General features: G+C 44.2%; 7 protein-coding genes across 7 annotated transcripts; 3 read left to right on the top strand and 4 right to left on the bottom strand.

The window, feature by feature from the left end:
• Window positions 1–10: 10 nt before the first annotated feature.
• Window positions 11–5,339, bottom strand: LOC108129570 (palmitoyltransferase ZDHHC6). The gene is made up of 5 exons (XM_017247676.3): window positions 4,971–5,339; window positions 3,905–4,089; window positions 2,998–3,079; window positions 2,283–2,803; window positions 11–587 (listed from the first exon to the last, which is right to left on the bottom strand). Exons 1-5 carry the CDS (start codon window positions 5,029–5,031, stop codon window positions 153–155), a joined length of 1,284 nt encoding a protein of 427 aa, XP_017103165.2. The 5' UTR covers window positions 5,032–5,339; the 3' UTR covers window positions 11–152.
• Window positions 5,340–5,467: 128 nt separating this feature from the next.
• On the bottom strand, window positions 5,468–7,085 carry LOC108129569 (saccharopine dehydrogenase-like oxidoreductase). The gene has a single exon (XM_017247675.3). It carries the CDS (start codon window positions 6,848–6,850, stop codon window positions 5,549–5,551), a length of 1,302 nt encoding a protein of 433 aa, XP_017103164.2. The 5' UTR covers window positions 6,851–7,085; the 3' UTR covers window positions 5,468–5,548.
• A 257-nt stretch (window positions 7,086–7,342) lies between these two features.
• Window positions 7,343–21,580, bottom strand: Sol1. Its single transcript, XM_017247679.3, is given in 7 exon segments — window positions 7,343–7,733; window positions 7,794–7,998; window positions 8,056–8,463; window positions 18,048–18,632; window positions 18,694–18,917; window positions 21,180–21,348; window positions 21,415–21,580. Coding segments are annotated over 7 exon segments (2,091 nt in total). The 3' UTR covers window positions 7,343–7,399.
• DNAlig3 (DNA ligase 3) lies at window positions 8,459–11,245 on the top strand. Its single transcript, XM_017247669.3, has 4 exons — window positions 8,459–8,849; window positions 8,907–9,705; window positions 9,779–11,011; window positions 11,082–11,245. Exons 1-4 carry the CDS (start codon window positions 8,513–8,515, stop codon window positions 11,191–11,193), a joined length of 2,481 nt encoding a protein of 826 aa, XP_017103158.3. The 5' UTR covers window positions 8,459–8,512; the 3' UTR covers window positions 11,194–11,245.
• Window positions 11,340–14,018, top strand: LOC108129565 (probable cytochrome P450 9f2). Its single transcript, XM_017247670.3, has 4 exons — window positions 11,340–11,628; window positions 12,469–12,988; window positions 13,052–13,709; window positions 13,781–14,018. The coding sequence occupies exons 1-4, from the start codon at window positions 11,423–11,425 to the stop codon at window positions 13,945–13,947; spliced, it is 1,551 nt and encodes a 516-aa protein (XP_017103159.2). The 5' UTR covers window positions 11,340–11,422; the 3' UTR covers window positions 13,948–14,018.
• Window positions 15,165–17,431, top strand: LOC108129567 (fatty acyl-CoA reductase wat). The gene is made up of 5 exons (XM_017247673.3): window positions 15,165–15,362; window positions 15,719–15,831; window positions 15,935–16,445; window positions 16,502–17,207; window positions 17,267–17,431. Exons 1-5 carry the CDS (start codon window positions 15,287–15,289, stop codon window positions 17,358–17,360), a joined length of 1,500 nt encoding a protein of 499 aa, XP_017103162.2. The 5' UTR covers window positions 15,165–15,286; the 3' UTR covers window positions 17,361–17,431.
• Window positions 19,153–20,844, bottom strand: LOC108129571 (calmodulin). The gene is made up of 4 exons (XM_017247677.3): window positions 20,461–20,844; window positions 20,172–20,393; window positions 19,854–20,110; window positions 19,153–19,789 (listed from the first exon to the last, which is right to left on the bottom strand). Exons 1-4 carry the CDS (start codon window positions 20,500–20,502, stop codon window positions 19,618–19,620), a joined length of 693 nt encoding a protein of 230 aa, XP_017103166.2. The 5' UTR covers window positions 20,503–20,844; the 3' UTR covers window positions 19,153–19,617.
• Window positions 21,581–21,909: the final 329 nt, after the last annotated feature.

The following is a 21,909-nucleotide window of genomic DNA, read 5'->3' as shown; positions in this document are numbered from 1 at the left end:
TGCTGATAAATAACTTTCGAGTTAGTTTTTATTGGTCGACAGTGTTAACAGAGTAAACGAGACGACGGCCCGGCCAAGCGAGAAAGTGGCGAGTCTTTAAGCGGTTTCTAAATCTATTTACAAGCCATGAATTGCCTCGGCTCCAGTCAGAGCTACATGTACTTCTTGGCGTGTCCATTCCGTTGCTGCTGCTTCAAATGGCTGTGATTACCGTTGATATTCTGAGCTGAGGGATACTCGTCGTGGCTGCCATCTGCACTGGTGTCTTGATCCGGTTCAATGAGCTCGACAGCGGCTTGCCGCGGAAACCATCCCCGGATGTGACCCTTGCGCTGGTGCTTCTTCTCACCATGTTGTTCCTGCTCGGAGGGCACCCGCTCTCCAAACAGCCAGTGCGATCGGAAACGAGTGACCCTAACGATGTCGTCGGGTAGCAGGCGGATGCGCGGTTCATCAGAGCACGGAGCTCCCACGCACACACGCCAGCCCTGGGAAAAGAGGGGCAGCCACCGACCCGTGACTGGTCTGATGCACTTGTAGGTGCGGGTGCGGGCCCGCTTCTCCTCCTTTTGGGCGAGTTGCTCGCGCTGTAAATAAATTTAAAAAAAGGATTGTTTTTAAAAATGGAACAAAAAATTGTTAGTTTTTTAACTTTCTGTATGGATCTCTCTTAAAATTGCATGGGACCAGCTATACGGCGATGGCTGTATGTTTGGCGATTTTCATCCGAATCTTAAGAGGAATACCCCAAAAGATTTGTGGATTGATTCTCCATAAATCTGCATTAAAACCCTGGAACAAATTTTGTATTCCATTTTTTGTTAATTTTTTCCATGGACCCCCTTGAAAATAGTGAAATGCATAGGAATGGCTATATGGCCCACAGCGATGCCCATATCTTTGTCGATTTACATCCGATCCTTGAGCGGAATACCTTAAAAGATTTTTGAATGGATTCTCCACAAATCTGCATTAAAACCCTAGAACAAATTTTGGATTTGATTTTTTTGTCAATTTTTCCCATGGACTCCCTTGAAAATAGTGAAATGCATAGGAATGGCTATATGGCCCACAGCGATGCCCATATCTTTGTCGATTTTCATCCGATCCTTCAGCGGAATACCCCAAAAGATTTGTGGATTGATTCTCCATAAATCTGCATTAAAACCTTGGAACAAATTTTTGATTCGATTTTTTGTCAATTTTTCCCATGGACTCCCTTGAAAATAGTGAAATGCATAGGAATGGCTATATGGCCCACAGCGATGCCCATATCTTTGTCGATTTTCATCCGATCCTTCAGCGGAATACCCCAAAAGATTTGTGGATTGATTCTCCATAAATCTGCATTAAAACCTTGGAACAAATTTTTGATTCGATTTTTTGTCAATTTTTCCCATGGACCCCCTTGAAAATAGTGATATGCTTAGGAATGGCTATATGGTCCACAGCGATGCCCATATCTTTGTCGATTTTCATCCGATCCTTGAGCGGAATACCCCAAAAGATTTGCGGATTGATTCTCCATAAATCTGCATTAAAACCCTAAAACTAATTTTTGATTCGATTTTTTGTCAATTTTTCCCCTTGAAAATAGTGAAATGCATGGGAATTGCTGTATGGCCCACAGCGATGCCTATAACTTTGTCGATTTTTATCCGATCCTTGAGCGGAATACCCCAAAAGATTTGAGGATTGATTCTCCATATATCTGCATTAAAACCCTGGAACAAATTTTTGATTCGATTTTTTGTCAATTTTTGCCATGGACCCCCTTGAAAATAGTGAAATGCATAGGAATGGCTGTATGGCCCACTGCGATGCCTATAACTTTGTCGATTTTCATCCGATTGTACAGCGGAATACCCCAAAAGATTTGAGGATTGATTCTCCATAAATCTGCATTAAAACCATGGAACAAATTTTTGATTCGATTTTTTGTCAATTTTTCCCCTTGAAAATATTGAAATGCATAGGAATGGCTGTATGGCCCACAGCGATGCCTATAACTTTGTCGATTTTCATCCGATCGTACAGCGGAATACCCCAAAAGATTTGTGGATTGATTCTCCATAATTCTACATTAAAACCCTGGAACAAAATTTTGATTCGATTTTTTGTCAATTTTTCCCATGGACCCCCTTGAAAATAGTGAAATGCATAGGAATGGCTGTATGGCCCACTGCGATGCCTATAACTTTGTCGATTTTCATCCGATCCTTCAGCGGAATACCCCATAATATATGTCGATGGATTCCCTGCTTATGGGTTTTTAAACTCACCGTCAACGTGTACTGATCACAACCTTCCACCACGGGCCACTCGATGCCATCGCCGCGCTTTTGGCACTCGTCATTGAACACCAGTCTCAAATTGTCGCGCCATCCGAGGTTATATGGATACAGGAATTCGTCGTCGCTGTCGGGATTTCTGTACCTCCTGTAGATGGCCTTCTCTACTATCCAGATTTCGATGCCAGTCTGGTTGGTGACGATCGTCTTCATCTGGATGTACAGTAACATGCTCAGTCCGATCACAACGCCGATGGCCAAGCCCATGCCCAGAATGCACATGATGATGCTTGTCAGCGTGAACTGGACACTCGCCAGATGGGCTAGACCGTGGGTCAGATAGTAGTATCGATATATACCGCGCCAAAAGGAGCAGCACAACACCACGGTGCCATGCATGCTGCCCAGAATGGAGAAAAGCAGGAAGAATGTGAAGTAGGCATGATTGGCCCAGCCAACGCAGTGGTTGATCCAGGGGCAGTGATGATCCATCTTTTTAACGCAGCGATCGCCTTTAATAGAATGATTTATAATTAGATACAAAGTCCAAACCAAAGCAGCAATAAAAAAAACCAATAACTAGAATATATTTTTTATTATGAGTTTGTGATTCTCATACGAATTCCAGTTTAGTCAAATCGCTGGTTTTATTTAATTGCCTGCCATAATATAAATAATTTAAAATTATGATTTTTATTGCACTTACACTTGCGACAGTGATGGGAGCGTGGTGCCTTGTAGCCTTCGCACTTCTTGCAGTACTGCAGAAACCGTGTGTCCTTGGGATCCTGCCAAAATGAAAATTAATTAGAGTACCCAGAATGGAAATATTATGCATGATTTACGCGTTCCTTTCGAAACTAACACAAATGTTCACCAACTCCTAACGACGCATAGGTCATTAAGTGACCACTAGGTACTTCATCGCCAAAAGGCGCCTCCCATCCGCCACCCCCCTTGAGACTGGACTCGCCTACAAAACATTTATGCAAATTCGGGTAATTGCATTACGGACTTTAGGTCCACTTTGAATGCGTTCGCGTGCAAGGCACAGCCATAATACCAGGGCCTGTCGCTAATAAATTATATTTGGGTCGCGCCGACACCAACAAAAAAAATTTAATGGTAACCGAAAAACGTTTCCAATGCCACGGCGGTGTCGCCCTCGACACGACACATTTGGATTTTCCAGCCCGGTACGGTTCGGATTCTTTAAAATAAATTGCAGCGTTTAATTGGCGCGGATTATGGAGCGATAAGCAGTTACACACGCCATTGGGCTGGCTTGGCCCATTTGTCTGGTTTGGAATTCCGGCAAGGAAACCCCCAGAGCGCCATCCGATTGGTGTTGATGGAACCGTCCCTTTGTGAGCTAAACAATCGCTTCCGCTGCGGAATGACGATGCACAATAGAAGTGGAAACCACCCCGGACAAGGTACGTTTTGTAGTTCGTGACGGGTCAACTGTTTTTTAGGGCCACTAGAAGGTATTATCAATGGTAACAGGTGTGTGGAGCTCCCACTCTCCTACTTGGCTGGAGGCGGACAAGTAATTTTCCCCAGTTCCGTTCCACAGCAAAATATGTCCACACATCTCTGGCTTCCTCTATTACCTTTGGTTGCCACTGTTTGGGCAGCAGGCCCGGACCTGTCAGCGTGGCCATGACGTAATTGAAAGTGGCCAAAGTGGAGAGAAGCAGGAACAGGGCCTGGTGGGCAAAGGCGGCGAATGATTCATTCGGTGGCCACCACATTGAGTTCATGTAGAGCGTTGTCAGCGTTATGCACTTGATAATGCCTGAAAATTGAGAGGTTGGTAAACATTAGTGGGATTATAGCAAAAAAAAGTAAAAGTAAACATTTATCGTATATGGAATCGGATCCAGGTACTTCTGGGAATGCGATAAGCTTGGATGGGGGTGATTTTTGGTGGTTATGCCTGGCTTGGCAATGCCGTGCTGCGGAAATAAAGCTCATTTATTTAGTTTATTGTCGCTTTCTGAGTTGATTAACCGGCACCACCACGGTCCAATGGAAATGTTAATGTGGTGTGTCCTGCTCCTAGCGTCTGGGTAAGAGCACTAGCAACAAGCGGACAGCCGCTGGCCGCCGGCGTCTAATAAAGTCATTAAGAAAGGAACAATGGCATATCAGTTTTATAAAGCTTACACCGGAAGTATTATACCGTCTGCCCGGCTGGCGGCCAAACGTTCAATTTGCACGCCACCAAGCCGGACCCCGTGAAATTCTCGATAGGCTCAGGGTCTAGTACACGGAGGACTCGACGCAATAAAATGTCAGGACGCACAACTAAAACGCAATTAGCGAGAACCAGTTTGACCCACAAGAGGGGGTTATAAACAGATTGCTCATAATCCTAAGAGAATAAGATTCTTGAAGAATAAACTTTATATAAAAGTTATATTTTATGGGTGCACCCCCAAAAAAGAGTTCAAACATGGCTCAGGCCACTGGAATGAAAACACGACATGGTCCCCATGGGGGTGTGGCTGGCTTCTGCAACTGCTGCCCATCACTTAGACGCCCTAATTGCCACTTGTTATGTGGGGAGTGGAAGTTCATTCACTTTGGCCCATTTGCCAGTTGACCACTTTTATTTGGAACTGGATTTCAGACTGACACTAGACTTCTTTTTCTTAGTATTGTAGAATTACTCACTCAACGCTGTTATGGGGCCCCAATGAATGAAGCGCCGGAAGCCGGATAGTTCAGCGCTCATTATCTACGTATATCTTCTCGTCCGGTATGGCTAAAATCGGATCGGATGAACAGGAGTAGCAGTATCCACAAGAAGACTGTCGTTTTTTTTAGTATCCTGATTTGTTTACTCCTTTGTCCTTTGTTTACTTTTCCAAATGTTTTTATTTATAGGATGCTTTTCTTTCCCTTCTTGGGGATTTTGCTTTCCCCACCGTATCCTGTCCGGAATGGTGTTGCGTGCTCTGCTTCTTAACTAATTATGGTGCAAAGGTAAACAAGAAAGGCCTCTGCGACGGCCGTGGCCAATAACAAAACAATTCGCTGTTAGAGTGACCGTCCACGCAAAATGCAGAAAAGCGTTTTACAGTGAACACCCCATAAAATACAATTTTTAAAAAGCGAGTAATTTTTTGAGCTTTGTATTAATTAAATTTAAGAATTTAGACATGGTTAAATTTGTATTATTTTTGTTTGTTTATTGCGTGATTTAGATAGTATATACATAGCCACTCAGAACATTTATACTACAGTTCCATTTAAAGTTTACTATTTCCCACAATCTCGAACTTGATGCCGTGTTCGTACTTTCCCAGCTCGGTAATAAGACTGGTGTCGCGGAAGGCGGCTCCTGGGGGCAGGACTCCTCCAGTTCCAGGCATCTTGTCACTCTCGTTTAGAATGGTCTTCGCAGTAGACAAGAGAGCTACACAGGTGGATCCGTAGCCGGGATTGGGACCGGTCACTTTCACGGTCAAGGTCTGCGATGGCGGAGTGCTGTACGGGTCCGTGCTCTCAGCCAGTTTCTCAGATTTTGGCCAGCCTGTGGCCTTCATGGTCATCCTGAAGAACGAACGCTCCATGCGCTCCTCACTGGGACCGTCCGGCGAAGCCATTCCACCGGAGAAGATCTGGGGATACTTTAGGAGCAGTTGTCGGCCAAAAGCGAACTTGCTCATTATTCCAATCACCGTAGCAAAGAGAACTACCACGCTGGCTGCGAACCAGGAGGGATACGTCATGTAGGCCTGCATCTGAACGGGACGCTTCTTCTCTTGTTCATAAAGAAACCTTTGAGAACGGTAGACAACGGAACGATCTGTTTCTGGGAATGGCAGGATAACCTTATTGTCCACCTCAGGGGCTCGGGATAATGGGGAACGATTCTTTAGCGCCGGCTGGAACTTTGGCAGGCGTTCTGGAAACAGCTTCCTGCGGATGGCCAAGCTTTCACCTCTGTTGGCGATCGCAAAAATGGCACTTTCCCAAGTTCCAGTGTTTAAAGCAGCGCTTCCAGTTCCCTTGGTGCCTCCTTTGACGCCCATGTGGACAAAGTTTTCAACGGAGTTAACTACTCCATCGAAATTCTTCTCGATGAAGGTAACTCCCATGTCCGCGGGTATAGAATCAAAGCCACAAGCGCTGATTACGTACACCCCGCGTTCCTTGGCAAGATCGTTGTATCGCAGCTGCATTTGCTCCATGTACTGCGGCTCTCCACTGACATCCACGTGATGGGTTCCTGCCTCGATGCAGGCTTTAACGACCTTTTCGCCAAAGAAGCGGTACGGTCCTGCCGTGTTTACCACCACCCGGCAGCGCTTGGCCATCTCCAGCAATGACGATTCGTTATTCACATCCGCGATGACAACGGGTGTTTGGGAAAGGTCTGTTTTGGACTTTGACCCAATCTCTTTGAGAACCGCTTGCAGTTTCTCCGGGTTGCGTCCGGCCACACCCCATGTCAGACCCTTAAGCACGCTCACTGCCTCCAGGACTGTGTACTTGCCAGTAAAGCCAGTGGCTCCAAAGATAATAGCATCTAGTTTCTTAGCCGCCATTCCAGAGGTCACAATGATATCACTGGTTCCTATTTTATCAGATTGAGGAGCTCTAAAGAATTCTGCTGCTCCGGTCGACTCGCAAAATGTTAATAATGCTAATCGGCGTGAAGAAACGCTCTATTTATTGCAGATAGGCAGACCAGGAGTGACTTTTCAAAAACCGAATCACTGTTCGATGTGTTCAAGATAGCAACAGGTGGTTCGTTTATACCTGAAGAGATTTCAAGATAATTAAAGGATCTTGAAATTAAAAAACATGATAATTAAAGGAACAAAATATCATATATATATGAACCCACGACACTTGAGTGTTTATTTAAATTTTAAAAACTGGTTAAACAAAGTTTGCTTCCATTTGGACTTTTTTAAACAGCTGATTTCGTTGGTGTGGCAGCACCGTAGGGTTGCCCCTTAAAACCTTCATTAATATTCAAAAAATATATTTAAAAGCAAATTAAAAAACAAGTTTTCTATTACTATGTACCTATTTTATTCATTTATTTTTATTGGGAAGTTCTTATTTATGAATTTTTTTGATAGATGAGTTTAAATGCTAGTTGTAAATATTAAAAAGAAAATAAATAATTGGAATGCATTAGAGAGGATGGCTTTCATAGGCGCGGAGGACACATAACTTTGCATTGAAGCAGTCTCCCGTAAGTCATTATCAGAATTATTAATTGGGATCGTTTCAAAGGTATACAGAGCTCTAAATCCAATGGCCACGAAGCGGTCGTTTGAATGCAAGGTGACTCGGAAAAAGCGACCATCCGATCGCATTTCGAAATTCTGTAGTTTTCCGCAATATCTACTATATTTTCGATCCGTGCTCATAAAATTGGAAAACTCGAGGTAGTCGCTGGCTGTCTGGTGGTCGCATCTGAATAGTTTAAATAGGAAATCTTAGGTTTTTGATTATTATAATTGTTTATTTACTTACGTTCCAATTCCCTCGACATCAAAGTAGGTAAAATGTAGTACAACTCTTTCATCGCTGGCTGCGTAAAAGTAATAGTGACAGACTACATTTTCAAGGTAATATCCAGGAAAATTAGGGGAGTGGAAGAGACCACTTATACGCTCACTGCTATTGTAGACAAAGGCACAATCTTGGCCCTTTTGGATTCCCGACATGATGCCAAAGTCTAAAGGAAAACGCCTTACTAAGAGACTTATTAAATACTTGTATCAGTTCTACTTACTGGTTAAAAAACGGTATTCCGCCCGGAATCCGTAGTATTGAACCTTGTTTGTCATTGCTGGTGGATTCTGGCCGACAAATTGGAGCTGTAGTCTTGGACCATTGGACATCAGGGGCTTCGGCAGAAATGCGCCACAGAGCAGCTCCTGGGTTTCGTACCGTTCTCGCACCTGGGTGACCACATGAAGGGCATCTCCTGGTTGGCAGCTGGTGGAATTCTCATGTTCTGTGGGAATGTTAAAGTCGTGGAATCTAATCTGGATTCTTTCTCCCGGCTGAGCTTCAAATTCATAACGGCACTGTAAATTTTTCGATCCGGCAACACCGACATGTTTGGTCAACAACAGCTGATTCGAATCAAAGGTTCCTGACTTGTTTACTCGCGAGTCAAATATCTGCTTGCAGGATTCTGAAATCAAAACAACTCCTAAATTTATTTTGTTTGATTTTATTTGCGCATGCTTAGTGTGCTAAAAACGTCCAGACAGGCCAGGTTTCTAGCACGTCTAATGAGTAGCGTTCAGAATGATGACAACAAATTGGATACCTTCCGGCGGATCTGTGATGAAATTGCCGGCGAACCGAGTTACCTAAAAAAAGCCGAAAAGTTGCAGCGATTTTTTGAACGAGGAGTCAGTGGCTCTGGATTCCAGGGCGACACGCTGCTCTGGGTGCAGTTCCTTATTCCGGCGGCCAACCAGCGTGTCTATAATCTTCAGAACAAGGCTCTGATCAAGCTGTTCTCTAAGATTTTCAATGCCAGTCAGCAGAAAATGCACCTTGATCTGGAGCAGGGCAAGTAACTAGCGATATAAAAGTATCCAAATCACTGACTATCCTTGGTTTTTATAGATGGCGATGTGTCGGAAACGCTGCGCAAACACTTTGCCGCTTCCAGTAAACTTAAGCCGCAAGCACAGAGCCGGCTGTACTTGCAGGAGGTGGAAGAGTTGCTCCTAAAACTGGAGGAACGCACCAAGGAAGACGAACAAACGGAGTTGTTGCAGGAACTATGCCGGAAGGCCACAGACTTGGATTTGCGGACATTTATTCGACTAGTAAAACAGGATTTGCGAATAAACGCACGAGCTAGGCACATCCTGGACGCTTTTGGTCCCGAGGCCTATCCCGCATATCAATCTTCGAGAGATTTGTCGGCGATAGTGAAGCAGTTTGCTAGTCAGGGTACGGGTAAAGGAACGAAAGTCCAAGCAGCCGCTAAAAAGCTTAAGAAAGGAAACGCCAGTGGAATCCAGGTGATGACTCCGATTTCTCCAATGCTGGCCAGTGCCTGCAAGTCCGTGGAGGAAGCGTTCAAGAAAAGTCCGGGCGGTCTGTACAGTGAAATCAAATACGATGGCGAGCGTGTACAAATTCACAAGCAGGGAAAGGACTTTAAATTCTTTAGCCGAAACTTGAAGCCCGTTATGGATCACAAAATCAGGGATCTTAAGGATTATATTCCGCAAGCTTTTCCCGGGGCAGAGGAAATGATTCTGGACTCTGAGATAATATTAGTGGATACAGATACCGGAGCACTGCTGCCCTTCGGCTCGCTGGGAGCCCACAAGAAGCAAACATTTGCGAATGCTGCCGTGTGCCTTTTCGTCTTTGATTGCATTCTTTATGATGGCGAAGATTTAACGCAGATGTAAGCTGGAGTCTTTATTTAACGCCTTGTTAATAGTTAATCCATACGACTAATGTGTTTTTTTATTGGTTAGGTCTTTCCGCAAGCGTCGAGAGATTCTCGAGCAAAACATCAAACCCATCAAGTCTCATGTGCAGCTGTCGGAGTCGGAGTTTCTCAAAACCAAAAGCGAACTGGCTATGATGACTGCCAAGGTGTTGCATGCGAACCTCGAAGGAGTGGTGCTCAAGAGCCCCTCTAGTACATATCAACCCGGCAAACGAAATTGGTTAAAAGTCAAAAAGGACTATCTGTTTGATGGCAAAATGGCCGACTCGGCGGACTTGGTAGTCCTGGGAGCTTGGTATGGATCGGGAAAAAAGGGTGGCATACTCAGCATATTTCTCATGGGGTGTTATGACTCGAAGGATCGGCTTTGGAAGACTGTCACCAAAGTACATTCTGGTTTGGACGATATAACTAACGACGAGGTTCACAGTTCTCTCATCAAACTCACGGAGCGTGCCGATGCCAATCAAACACCAAGTTGGCTTCTGTGCAAGAAATCTCTGGTACCGGACGTGCTAGCTAAAGATCCAATGGATATGCCTGTCTGGGAAATAACGGGAGCAGAATTTACCAAGGCTGAGGCTCATACGGCATCGGGTATATCTATAAGATTTCCGCGGATTACTCGCAGACGAAGTGACAAAACCGCCAAGGAGGCCAATGACCTGGCTCATTTGGAAGAGCTTTTTGATGCCTCCAAAAAGAATGTCAATGTGGACCTACTCCTAGCAGGGTGTGGTCCCCAAAACCAGGAGTTGGGATCTGAAAAAACACCCCAGAAAGGCTCAAAGCCCAGTAGTTCCCAAACCAGTAGCACGAAGAAACCGAAAAGATCGATACCCGATTCAGATGATGAGGAAAAATCTCCAAAACCACGAAAACGAAAAGTGGATCGGAGTTTGTCGCCTTCACAAAAGGGTTTAAAGGACTTTTTCAAGCCAACCAAAGAAAAACTGGAGGTTAAAAAGGAGCCGGAAAGTCCTGCAAAGAAGCCTAGCAAAGAAAAACTAGAGGTTAAAAAGGAGCTCAAAAGTCAATCAAAGGAGCCTAGAATAGAAACATTGGAGGTTAAAAAAGAGCCCAAAAGTCCAAAGAGCAAACTATTTTCAGGGTTAGTGGCTCACTTTGCTATGGAAAAAGATAAAGAGAAATTGGGGGACCTATTCGAGATGCATGGAGGATCCATCACCAATAATACCCGAAAAGCGAATTTAGTTTTTTATAGCCTCCCCGAAATAGCAGATCTAAACAAACTGAGGTGAAGGTTACCGAATAGTTAACTCTATAAATATGATTTGATTAATTTGTTTATGTTTCTTCCCCTCTAGGCCCCTCTACCGCCGCAGTTGTCGTCATTTGAATGTCAGTTGGATGCAAACATCACTTGAAAAGCAAAGCCGACAGCCATACCCATTGTTTGCCGTAATGTTGAAACGTTGAGTGCCGTGTTGAAATTGTTTCTAATCATAAATACATGCTTGATTAAACAGAATATATAGGTATACATATATTATAGAAAAAAGTATTTTATCAAAAGCGGCGTAAAGCTTGAAAGCTCTTTGTAGTGAAAACAAAACGATCCCGGATTGTTTGTGGCGTCGTTAGTTATCTTCTGGACGCTTGGATCGCGAAACGTGCTCTGGTTTTAATCGGTAGAGTCGACATCAATATGCTCTGGGAATTCTTGGGGTTGTTTGCCATCGCCTGCGGTTTGTTCTACCGCTGGGCATCTGCAAACAATGACTTTTTCAAAAACAAGAATATACCTTTTGCAAAGCCCACTCTATATTTTGGCAATATGGGCCAAATGTTTTTCAAAAAGAAATCCATGTTCGATATAGTCTGTGAGCTCTACAACCAAGGAGGCTCTAACAAGTAAGTGGTTTCTATTGAAAATTATTAAATTAGACTGGTTTAATTACGAAAATGCGTTGTGCTACCGTTCAGAACCAGTATGGGGATCTACAAATGATATATAGGTTCCAGCCAAGGTCAAACTACTTATTTGTGTTGTAAGTTGTGTCACCATCGTATGCGTTTTTATGGTGGGTGGGGTTACGTTTGAGTGATTATTGAATAAAAATATTCTCAAATCGAGTTCAATCGAATTGAGTGAATAAATCTATACAATTTAGAGAATAATGCAAATAAAAATTTTATCAGAGAGAGAATAATGCTAATAAAAATTTTATCAGAGAGAGAAACAATGAAAAGCTAGGTAAATATTGTGAAATGCTTTGTTACATTTATCAGTTTATCAAATTAAATTGTTTTAATCTAATCGACTATACATATGGCAGCTTTAATTGTTGTTTGTTGCGGGTCAAACAAAGAAATAAATTCGTATAAAAATAGAAAAAGTTATCAAAGCTTTGATGATAGCATAGCATTGAATGTTTGAATGAAAACTTTTTAGAGATATTTGGGCATCTGTCATCAATGAAGTCATATATTCTACGACTTTTTTATTATTTATGAGTATAATTTTGTTTTTATAATCTCAGTGTGAATCGAAATATATATAGGCAAAATAAAAAATATAAGATAAGAGCTATTAAGCTTGAGAGCTAAGAAAGAAATTATTGGCTAGGTTATGGTGTTTATTTTTAGGTGTTTTAAATGTTTTTTAAATCGACCTTTTTAAAACCTTAAGTGTTTCTATAAAATGCATTAACTATTCTATAGATACTATCATTAAAACCATTTTTATTGTAGGGTTTTTGGAATCTTCGAGCAACGGCAACCCCTATTAATGGTTCGAGACCCTGATCTTATAAAGCAAATCACCATCAAGGACTTCGATCACTTTATCAACCATCGAAATGTGTTCGCCACCTCCAGTGACGATGATCCCCACGATATGAGTAATCTTTTTGGTAGCTCGCTGTTCTCTATGCGGGATGCCCGGTGGAAGGATATGCGCAGCACTCTGAGTCCTGCTTTCACAGGCAGCAAAATGCGTCAGATGTTCTCGCTGATGAATCAAGTAGCCAAAGAGGCCGTTGACTGTTTAAAGCGCGATGAAAAAATTGAGGAGGGGATTGAGTTGGACTTGAAAGACTACTGTACAAGATTCACCAATGATGTGATCGCCTCGACAGCCTTTGGTCTTCAGGTGAATTCTTTCAAGGAGCGCGAAAACACCTTCTATATGATGGGGAAAAAGTTGACAACATTTACCTTTGCCCAGAACATTAAGTTCTTGGTATTCTTTACTTTAAAAAGGCTTAATAAGGTTCGTAGAATTCGTAGAATTTTTGTACGTATAATTTGTTAGTTAATTTTTTATCTGTTATAGATTTTGAAAATCGAACTTTTCGACAAAAAGAGCACTCAGTACTTTGTTCGACTGGTCCTAGATGCTATGAAGTACCGACAGGAGCACAACATTATCCGTCCAGATATGATAAATATGTTGATGGAGGCTCAGGGTATCTTCCAAACTGAGAAGACTAAAACGACCCCCGTTCGAGAGTGGAGCGATCGAGATATTGTGGCCCAGTGCTTTGTGTTTTTCTTCGCCGGATTTGAGACCTCGGCGGTGCTTATGTGTTTCGCCGCCCATGAGCTGATGGAGAACGAGGATGTGCAGCAGAAGCTGTTCGAGGAGGTGCAGCAGGTGGATCAGGAGCTCGATGGCAAGGAACTGACCTATGAGGCCATCATGGGCATGAAGTATTTGGATCAGGTGGTCCAGGAAGTTCTCCGAAAATGGCCGGCAGCTATTGCTGTTGATAGGGAGTGCAATCAGGATATCACCTATGAGGTAGATGGCCAGAGCGTGGAAATAAAGAAGGGCGATGTCATCTGGTTGCCCACCTGTGGCTTCCACCGTGATCCCCAGTACTTTGAGAATCCCAAAAAGTTTGATCCGGAGCGTTTTAGTGACGAAAACAAGGCAAATATTCAGCCTTTCACATACTATCCTTTTGGACTTGGCCCACGGAATTGCATAGGTAAGTAATTTGAATAGATTTTTAATATCTGATGCTTAAGGACATTATTTTGTATCTTTAAATACTTTTAGGATCACGTTTCGCTCTTTTGGAGGCAAAGGCTGTCATTTACTATCTTCTTAAGAACTACCGCTTCGTCCCTGCCAAAAAGTCTTGTATTCCACTTGAGCTCTCCAGCAGTGGATTTCAATTGGTACCCAAAGGTGGATTTTGGCTCAAGCTTGTGCCGCGTAATTGATTTTGTAAAACTGTTAAATGTTTATTGATAATTTTAAATGTGATTTATTAAAGATTTAATTCAGCCAATACGATTTTGTATGGTTTTCATACCAATTAAGTTGTTTATGGTTAGCATTAAACCTGGTATCATTTAATGGGCAAACAATTTAACTTCCTTCTCATATACTAATGAGATTACAATGTACTCATAAGTTACTAAGTAATAAAATAAATGGGTAATTTCCTTACAAAATATTGAGTGAGATATAACATTGGCGTCTGGAGGCAAAATTGATCCTTCCACTGTGGCTTCCACAGGATTCGCTTATAATTGTTATCCAAAGGCGGATTTGGACTCAAGCATGTGCTGCGCAATTAATTTTATAAAACTGCCAAATTTTTATTGAAAATTTTAGCATAATACAATTTATTGCAGAAAATAAGATTTTTTATGGCTTTTCTACAAAGTAATTTGTTTATTGCTTGGATTCAAAATAGGAGCATAAAAATTAGTTCTGTAATTTCACACTTATCTACTAATTGGACTACAATGTACTAAGTAATAAAATGGTTGGACAAACCAAAAAAAGCTAGAATGCTTAATTAATAAACGCGATAGATAATCTTAAAATGCAGCAAACAGCTCGTGCTTGAGGATCACTAACTGCTTGGTCCGTAGGCACTCGAGTTTAATTACCTTTTATTCAACTACCGGGTTTTGCTCTCCTTCCCTGGGGTGTACTTTACCTCTGGCGATGGGGTGGCCAAAGTAACACCGTTTTCTAATTAGCCAAATGGCTAATAGAGGGTTCAGAGAGTGCCAAGCCACTTAGCACGAGCCCTGGAAACTGTTTTTGCCTACCGGACTGCGATACGATTTCTTCTGGGCCCAAAAAAAAAAACAAAAAAAAACTATCACCAACTGCAGGTTCTAAATGCAAGATGAGAAAGCCTAAGCAAACTGTTTGTTTAGCAGGTCAGCCATTAGGGCGGGGCACTCATGCTTTAATGGGCCATAAATGCGTATACGTAATATGCAGCCGGTTGTTGTTGGGAATCCTCCTCTCCCGGCTGGCCCGGTAAGCAAATGTTGACGCTATATTTACGATCTCGTCTTCCTACGGATGTGTGCATATACGTATGTAGAATTGATATTGCTTTTTTTGTTTTTGGCCGGATCGGGTATAAATAACGACTGCAAATACCGAACACCTTTCATTTAAGAATAGTCTGCGCCGCCGGATATCGGAAATCGAATCTCCAACCACGGATCTCGGAAAAGTGAAATCGTTTGTGTTGATGTGGAAGTGTGATTGTGTTGCGACAAGGATATCAGTGTTGTAGAAGCCAAATCCATAATGGCATCGGAAATGCAGAAATTTTATAAAGACAAAGTCGTCTTTCTCACAGGTGGCAGTGGTTTCCTCGGCAGAGGTATTTCAGTTTTAAAATATTTTTTATGATACTTTATTGAAAAATATTTTCAATTCGCTTGCCCATGGGCAAAAATGTACAATGACTAATATTGAAAGTGTAATCTAATGAGAAAGGAATATTTATAAAGTTCAAAGACCGGTGATCTTTGTTAGATGGAGACGTTTTTTGCAAATTATACGAATTATACACAACATGCAATTCTCTGGACCGATTAGCAGAGTGTTAGCCACAAAAAAAAAAGCAATCCAAGTGACAAAAAAAAAGAAACAATAGGTTGTGAGCAAAACCGGCAAAAAACATGGCCATCAATCGAGACCAGTTCAAGTTCAAGATCAAGTTTATTGCCTTTTCAGTGATCATTGAAAAGCTGCTTCGCACCACAGAGGTGAAACGGATCTATGTGCTGTTGCGTTCCAAAAGTGGTCAGGACATCAAGGAGCGTTTTTCCAGCTGGGAAAGTCATCCGGTGAGCAGGTCTACGAAATTACAGGACATGTCTTGTGAGAAAAGGCTTGAAAGAATTTATTTTTTGAGAAAAAACCCTTCAAACTGCAATGTTTTTTCCCCAGGTCTTTGTTGGCCTTTTGCAATCGAATCCCAAGGCCTTGCAGCGAGTGGCTCCACTTTGTGGCGACTGCCAGGAACCGGATCTGGGTCTGAACAACTCGGACCGTCAGCTGCTGGTGGAGGAGGTGCAGGTGGTGCTCCACGGTGCCGCCACAGTCCGATTTACTGAGCCGTTGCACATTGCCCTGGCCATAAATACGCGGGCCACCCGCCTGATGCTGGATCTGGCGCGCCAAATGCAGAATCTTCAGGTTTTCGTGCATGTTTCTACGGCCTACTCTAACTGTGTGGTGGACCATATCAAGGAGCATTTCTATCCGGAACATTTGACCTGTCCCGCCGCCAAGGTCCTGGAATTGAATGAGACCCTCAGCTCTGACCTGGTGGATAACATGGCGCCAGCTTTGCTGGGCAGGTATCCAAATACCTACACCTACACGAAGGCTCTGGCGGAGCAGGTTATTCAGCAGGAGGCTGGTGATCTACCCATCTGTATCTTTCGGCCTGGCGTTAGTAGGTGGATGTGGATTAGAGTCGTAGAGCCCTTTTGACCTATGCTTTCTTTCAAGTTATTGCCAGCTATAAGGAGCCGGTGTCCGGCTGGATTGATAATTTGTACGGACCCATTGCTGTGCTGCATGGTGCCTCCTATGGAGTCCTCCGCATCACGAGGCTAAATGTTAAGGCCAGGGCGGGAATTGTGCCAGTGGATTACTGTGTCAACTGCGTACTAACCTGTGCCTGGCACACGGCCGTGACTAGCCCCAGCCTTCGGAAGGAACCGACGATCTATGCTTTGACACCCTGCGAGGAGAACCTGATCACTTGGGGTGGTTTTCGGGACAAGGCCACAAGGCTGAGCTACGACTACCCTCTAACACGGATGATGTGGGTGCCGTTCCTGCACTGCACCACCACGCCCTGGCTCTTCCGACTTGTGTCCTACTTCTATCACCTCCTACCCGGGTACACCATCGATCTGTTTCTGTGGGTGCGTGGCCGGAAGCCTCGGATGATTAGACTGTACGACAAGATACATAAGACCATTGAGATCCTGGCTCCGTTTGTGGACACGTCGTGGCGTTTTGAAACGGAGAACACCCAGCGCTTGTGGCGTCGCATGTCCGCCGAGGATCAGAAGCTCTTCGACTTCGATATCCGGAGTCTCAACTGGGACGATTACTTTTTGCAAGCCCTGCCAGGAATCCGCATCTACTTGGGCAAGGAGGACCCCGGAGCGGAGTCTCTGGAGAGGGGAAGGAGAATATTCTGGCGGTGTGTTGGAGGGATGCAGGAAAAAAAAGCATACACTCTAATATATTTTTTATTCACAGATTCAAAGTCCTTCATCGGATGCTTCAATTTATTTTATGCAGCGGGCTTGCAGTCATTTTCTGGTCTTTAGTCAAGCTCTTGATTAGTTTTTAAGTGAATATTACACACTCAAATACTAGTTTTAATTTTTTTAGAAAATTAATAAAAGTTATTGGCCACATTAATGACTCACTGGGGCTTGGGCCACTACAGAATGCCAAAGATCCGAAAACAAATAGCCATAATAGATGAAGTTGCACGAGAAAGTAGACGAAGCGCGCCATTTGAACGCAGCAGAAGCTCGAAGAAGACTGATTCCAAGAGACTATCGCCATTTACATGGCCTTTCACTCAGGCTCCGTGGATTGGCCACATCCGTTTCCGCCCCAGAGCCCGGAGGAAACCAGACGGATGTTGGCGCCGGAGGGGCGTGAGGAAACTAGTTTTGCCGCCATTTCTCATCGATTAATGTAATTCAATTAGATTGAATGAAAAAGGACACTAAAAACAAAGTTTCAGCTAAAAGTTAAGTTGACTTCTTAGTGTTAGTTAGTATTTCTCCAATAGAGAGCTAATTAGGCTCACTGGAAATAACCCGGATGTGAAATGTCTTTAAAGCATATTACTCATACGCAGTGTTGTCTCATTACTTATCCGCACTGTTGGCCTGTTGTCTGCCTCGTAGAAATAACATCTAATTTAGTGGAAGATTGCATCACATTTTCAATGAGAATATGGGGGTGAGAACCATGATTGGCTGTTCCTTCAATTTAATCCTAATTTATGGGGCGCCAAACTCACCAAATGAGCGACCCGGTTTCCAAAGCCCCGCATCCGTCGGCAGACTGTTGGCCTTGACGCCGAGGGATTGCTGTAGTTGCTGCTGTTGGGGCTTCTCCTGCTTAACCGCCACGCTGGCTGTCTCCAACACGACCGGAGGCGCGGACAACAGCATCCCCGGCTCATTCGGCACGAACTTGTACTTGCCCCGGAAGCCCTTGGCTGTGCGATTGGAGCTCGCGTTGAACTCGAGGAGCAGATCCGGCCCACTGCTCACAAGTCGGCGGGTGGGACAGGGTGAGCACAGGACATCGATGACGGCGCTCATGTGGGCGGATTCGGCATCGAAGATGGTGAGGGCATCCAGCTGGCAACCGCCACTGACCACCGGTGGCAGTTGGAGCTCCTCAAACAGGAGCTCCACATGAGTGTCCGGACGCCCGATGAACTTGTAGGCGCACTTGATGTGCGCCGGATAGTGGGCCGGAAACCGAGGGGAGTGGAAGTAGCCCTGGCCTAGACTGCCCTCTTCTCCGGCCAGGCTAGCAAAAAAGTAAAAGTCACAATAGCTGTGTGGCACTAAGCGGCCCTCGGTGCGGAAGTTTTCTTAAAGATTAAGATAAACAATATTATAAATCTAAAAAAAAAATATTATATTTAAACTTACCTTTCTTTAAAAACCGATAGCTGGCTTTGAGGGTCAAGTTCCAGGCCTCCTCCGTGGTCGGCGGCTGTTGGAACCGGAGTCGCAGTCCAAACAATCGACCGGCGCTATAAATAGGCGTGGCACTGCGGTTCCGGCTGTGCTGACAGAAGGTGTCCGCCGCCAAAGTAGAATTCTCGATGACGGGCTCCCGCAAATACGGAAAGACCTCCACGCTGTCCAAGCAGCTGTCACCGAATTGCATAAATTGCACAAAAAATATATAAGAAGAATTATAAAATAGGAATACAAACTAAGAGGAATTTCGCATTGGCTTGCATTGGTTTGCAGAAGCAGATGCGTAATGATGTCTAAAATTTATTGGCCGATACGTTTGGGGCTGGCTCGTTGGTCAGCTAGCCTATAAATATCATCCCCTTGGTAAACCAGCAAATGGCCATTAAGAAATTATTCCCAACGCTCTGTTGGTTCTTCACGATTTATTTTGATAAAAAGTCGAACAAAAGTTGGCGTTACGACAAAATACGATTGTCACAAATGGAAACAGCTGCTATAGGATATATAGGAAAGGATCTTTATCTGTAATCTGTATAAAGAAAGGATAGAGGTTGAAATATATGACGAATGAGGGATTCTAAAATGAATGATCGAAAATAGTTTAGTTTAAATAAAATAATATAAAGAGTTTTAAAGTGAAAAATTATAATGAAAGAATCTATAAGTGAATAAAATACGTTTATACAAAAAAAAAGGAAGAAAAAAGCTGTTTTTTTTAGAAAATCATTTAGAATTTTGGTTTTTTCTGTAGAATTCCTAAATTTTAGACAATTTTAAAAATGTGGTAAAATTTATATTCCTTCCATGGGAGCCTCTTAAAATTGGGATAATATTTTTCATAATCTCTTTATAATAATAAATCATTCCATGTTATTCTCCTTTCCGTTTCCGCATTCCTCCCAGCATCCGACAAAAAGCAGGATAGTCGATCATGGGCGGTTCCTCCAGAGACTTGGGCTTGGCCATCGGAGCATGACTGAGAGCCTCCTTGGCCTCGCTGAGGGTCATTTTGTCGCCGTAGTTGGTCAGCTCTTCGTAGATCCTACGGGGTAAATGATTTAGATCATCCAAATCCGATCCTGCCCCACTCCACTTGTGCCACCCACTTGCGTTCATCGATCTTGCCCGTGCCGTGATCGTCCCACTTGCTCCAGGCCTCAAGAAGTACGTCCTCGGGATCCAGCTCCTGAGTGCGTCTGCACATCAGCCGGACAAAGGCCTCGTAGTCCAGAGGCTCGTTCGCCTCCTGCATCATCTGTTCCAGGAGCTGCTCGTTCGGTTCGTTGCCCAAAGCGGTGTACGTGAACCGGAGATCCTCCTTTGAGATCAGACCATCGCAATCCGTGTCGAACAGGGAGAAGACCTTGCAACAAGTGGGAACTTGTAACTTTCCCCTCACTTCTCCGCCTCTGGCTTCAACTTACTTCCTTCAACTCGGCCAACTTGGCAATGTCCAGCTCCTGTGGCGACACCTGATCGTTGGCACTCATTTCCTCCGGTAGGGTGTAGTGGCCACTGGACTCCGGCAACTTCAACGTGGGATTAAAGATCTCATTGATCACGGCCATGGCCTCCGAGTCCGCCAGGTGAGCTGGAGGCTGAGGGGTTTGTGACTGCTTCCGGGCGGTACTGGCACGACGGCGACGCTGAGATTGGAATTTGTGGAATGGATTAAAATCCTTTAGAGGATTTCTCACTTAATTTTTCACTCACTCGCTCCAGATCCTCAAGGGAAACCGAAGGGTCCATAGACATTTTGAATAAAAATATTTACTCTTTGATTTATTTATGAACTTCACAATAGTTGAACCTATAAAGTCATCAATTATCTTCCAATGATAGCACTGACACTTTCAACCACCGAGAGCCGCGCGCGACTTCTTAGCGACAGCACAGCGACTCGGACGCGATTCCTGTGTTGCACTTCAAGAATTACTCATACGACTGGTGGGCCAGCCCGGTTGCAACGATCGGCGGTCACTGAAATGTGCTTGGCCAGTGCTCTCCAATTTTATTGACAAATCGATTCCGAAATATTGTGTGTGCGTTATTTTTAATGGCGCAAATGGCTGGCTGCATAAATTGACACAAATTTGCGGGATTTATAAATATAAATAACCAGGCGTGCCGCAACGGCCACGGCTCCACCGCACCGGACCGCCCACATGGCCTTCGCAAGGTATTTTAATTACATTGCCGCTTCTGGCTTCTGGGATTCTCGGCTCCTTGGGTTCTTGGCTCATTCCGCATTTGGCGAATCGGCAATTGGCAATCGTCAATTTTTTTCCACTGAAGGACAGTCGGACGGACGGCTGCCTTATCCATCGACGGATTCAGATTTGATGGCTGTCGCCGGCAGCTGTCCGTCGATTTTGACGATCCATCGGATCAACCGGCAGCGCCGGAATTTCGCCGGAAGTAGTTCTACTCACCCGGGACGCAGCTGTAACTGCTCGAGCTGAAAGGCCACCAGTTCATCGTCCTTCCCGCCGACAAAGATCATCAGGCAGTTGTTCTTGGCTCCCACGGCACGGCTAGCATTGACTTCCAGGTGACCCCATTGGCTGGAGTTGCGTTCGTTGAAGTGCAGACATGGGCAGTCTGGAAGGGATTCGGATTCGGAGTAGCATTACGGAGTAGCATTAGTAAGTAGTAGTTACTACCAACCCAACCACAGTTGCGCTTGCTTGCTGGTGGAAGTTTGCTGCCCCGATTGCTCCTGTTTTTGACTATTTCCGGTCCAGGTTAGAGCCATGGCTAATCCCAGAGCCAGCCAAGCTGCCGCGGCCGCCATTGTCAGCGGTCAAAGTGAGACTGTGATGCCAGATTCCATTATCCTGCCGTGAAAGTCTACCTTGGGGCTGGCTCTGCCCGGCTCTGTTTTCTGTGTGATATAAAAATAGCCCGCTTCTCTCATAAAACTTGGTTTCTTTTCCTTTTTTGTTGTGGTCCCATTAAATTTCAGTTGAGTTCTCCAGGTGCCGCCATCAGCATCCGTTAGTTGGCCTCTATCCCCTCCTCTTCCCTTCCCTTCCCCGACCATCGCTATTGGACCTCTCGTTGGCCATTTTCAAACACACGTTAATATTGTACATTTGCCTGCAGCCATTTGGGGCAGTGTCCTTTTTTTGGGTGGCGGTATTTTTAAAATGTGTGTCGATT

The sequence above is a fragment of the Drosophila bipectinata genome, chromosome 3R (assembly GCF_030179905.1).
Source record: "Drosophila bipectinata strain 14024-0381.07 chromosome 3R, DbipHiC1v2, whole genome shotgun sequence".
NCBI lineage: Eukaryota > Metazoa > Arthropoda > Insecta > Diptera > Drosophilidae > Drosophila > Drosophila bipectinata.
The sequence above is the reverse complement of the archived record's forward strand: the minus strand, read 5'-3'. Positions and strand labels throughout refer to the sequence as shown.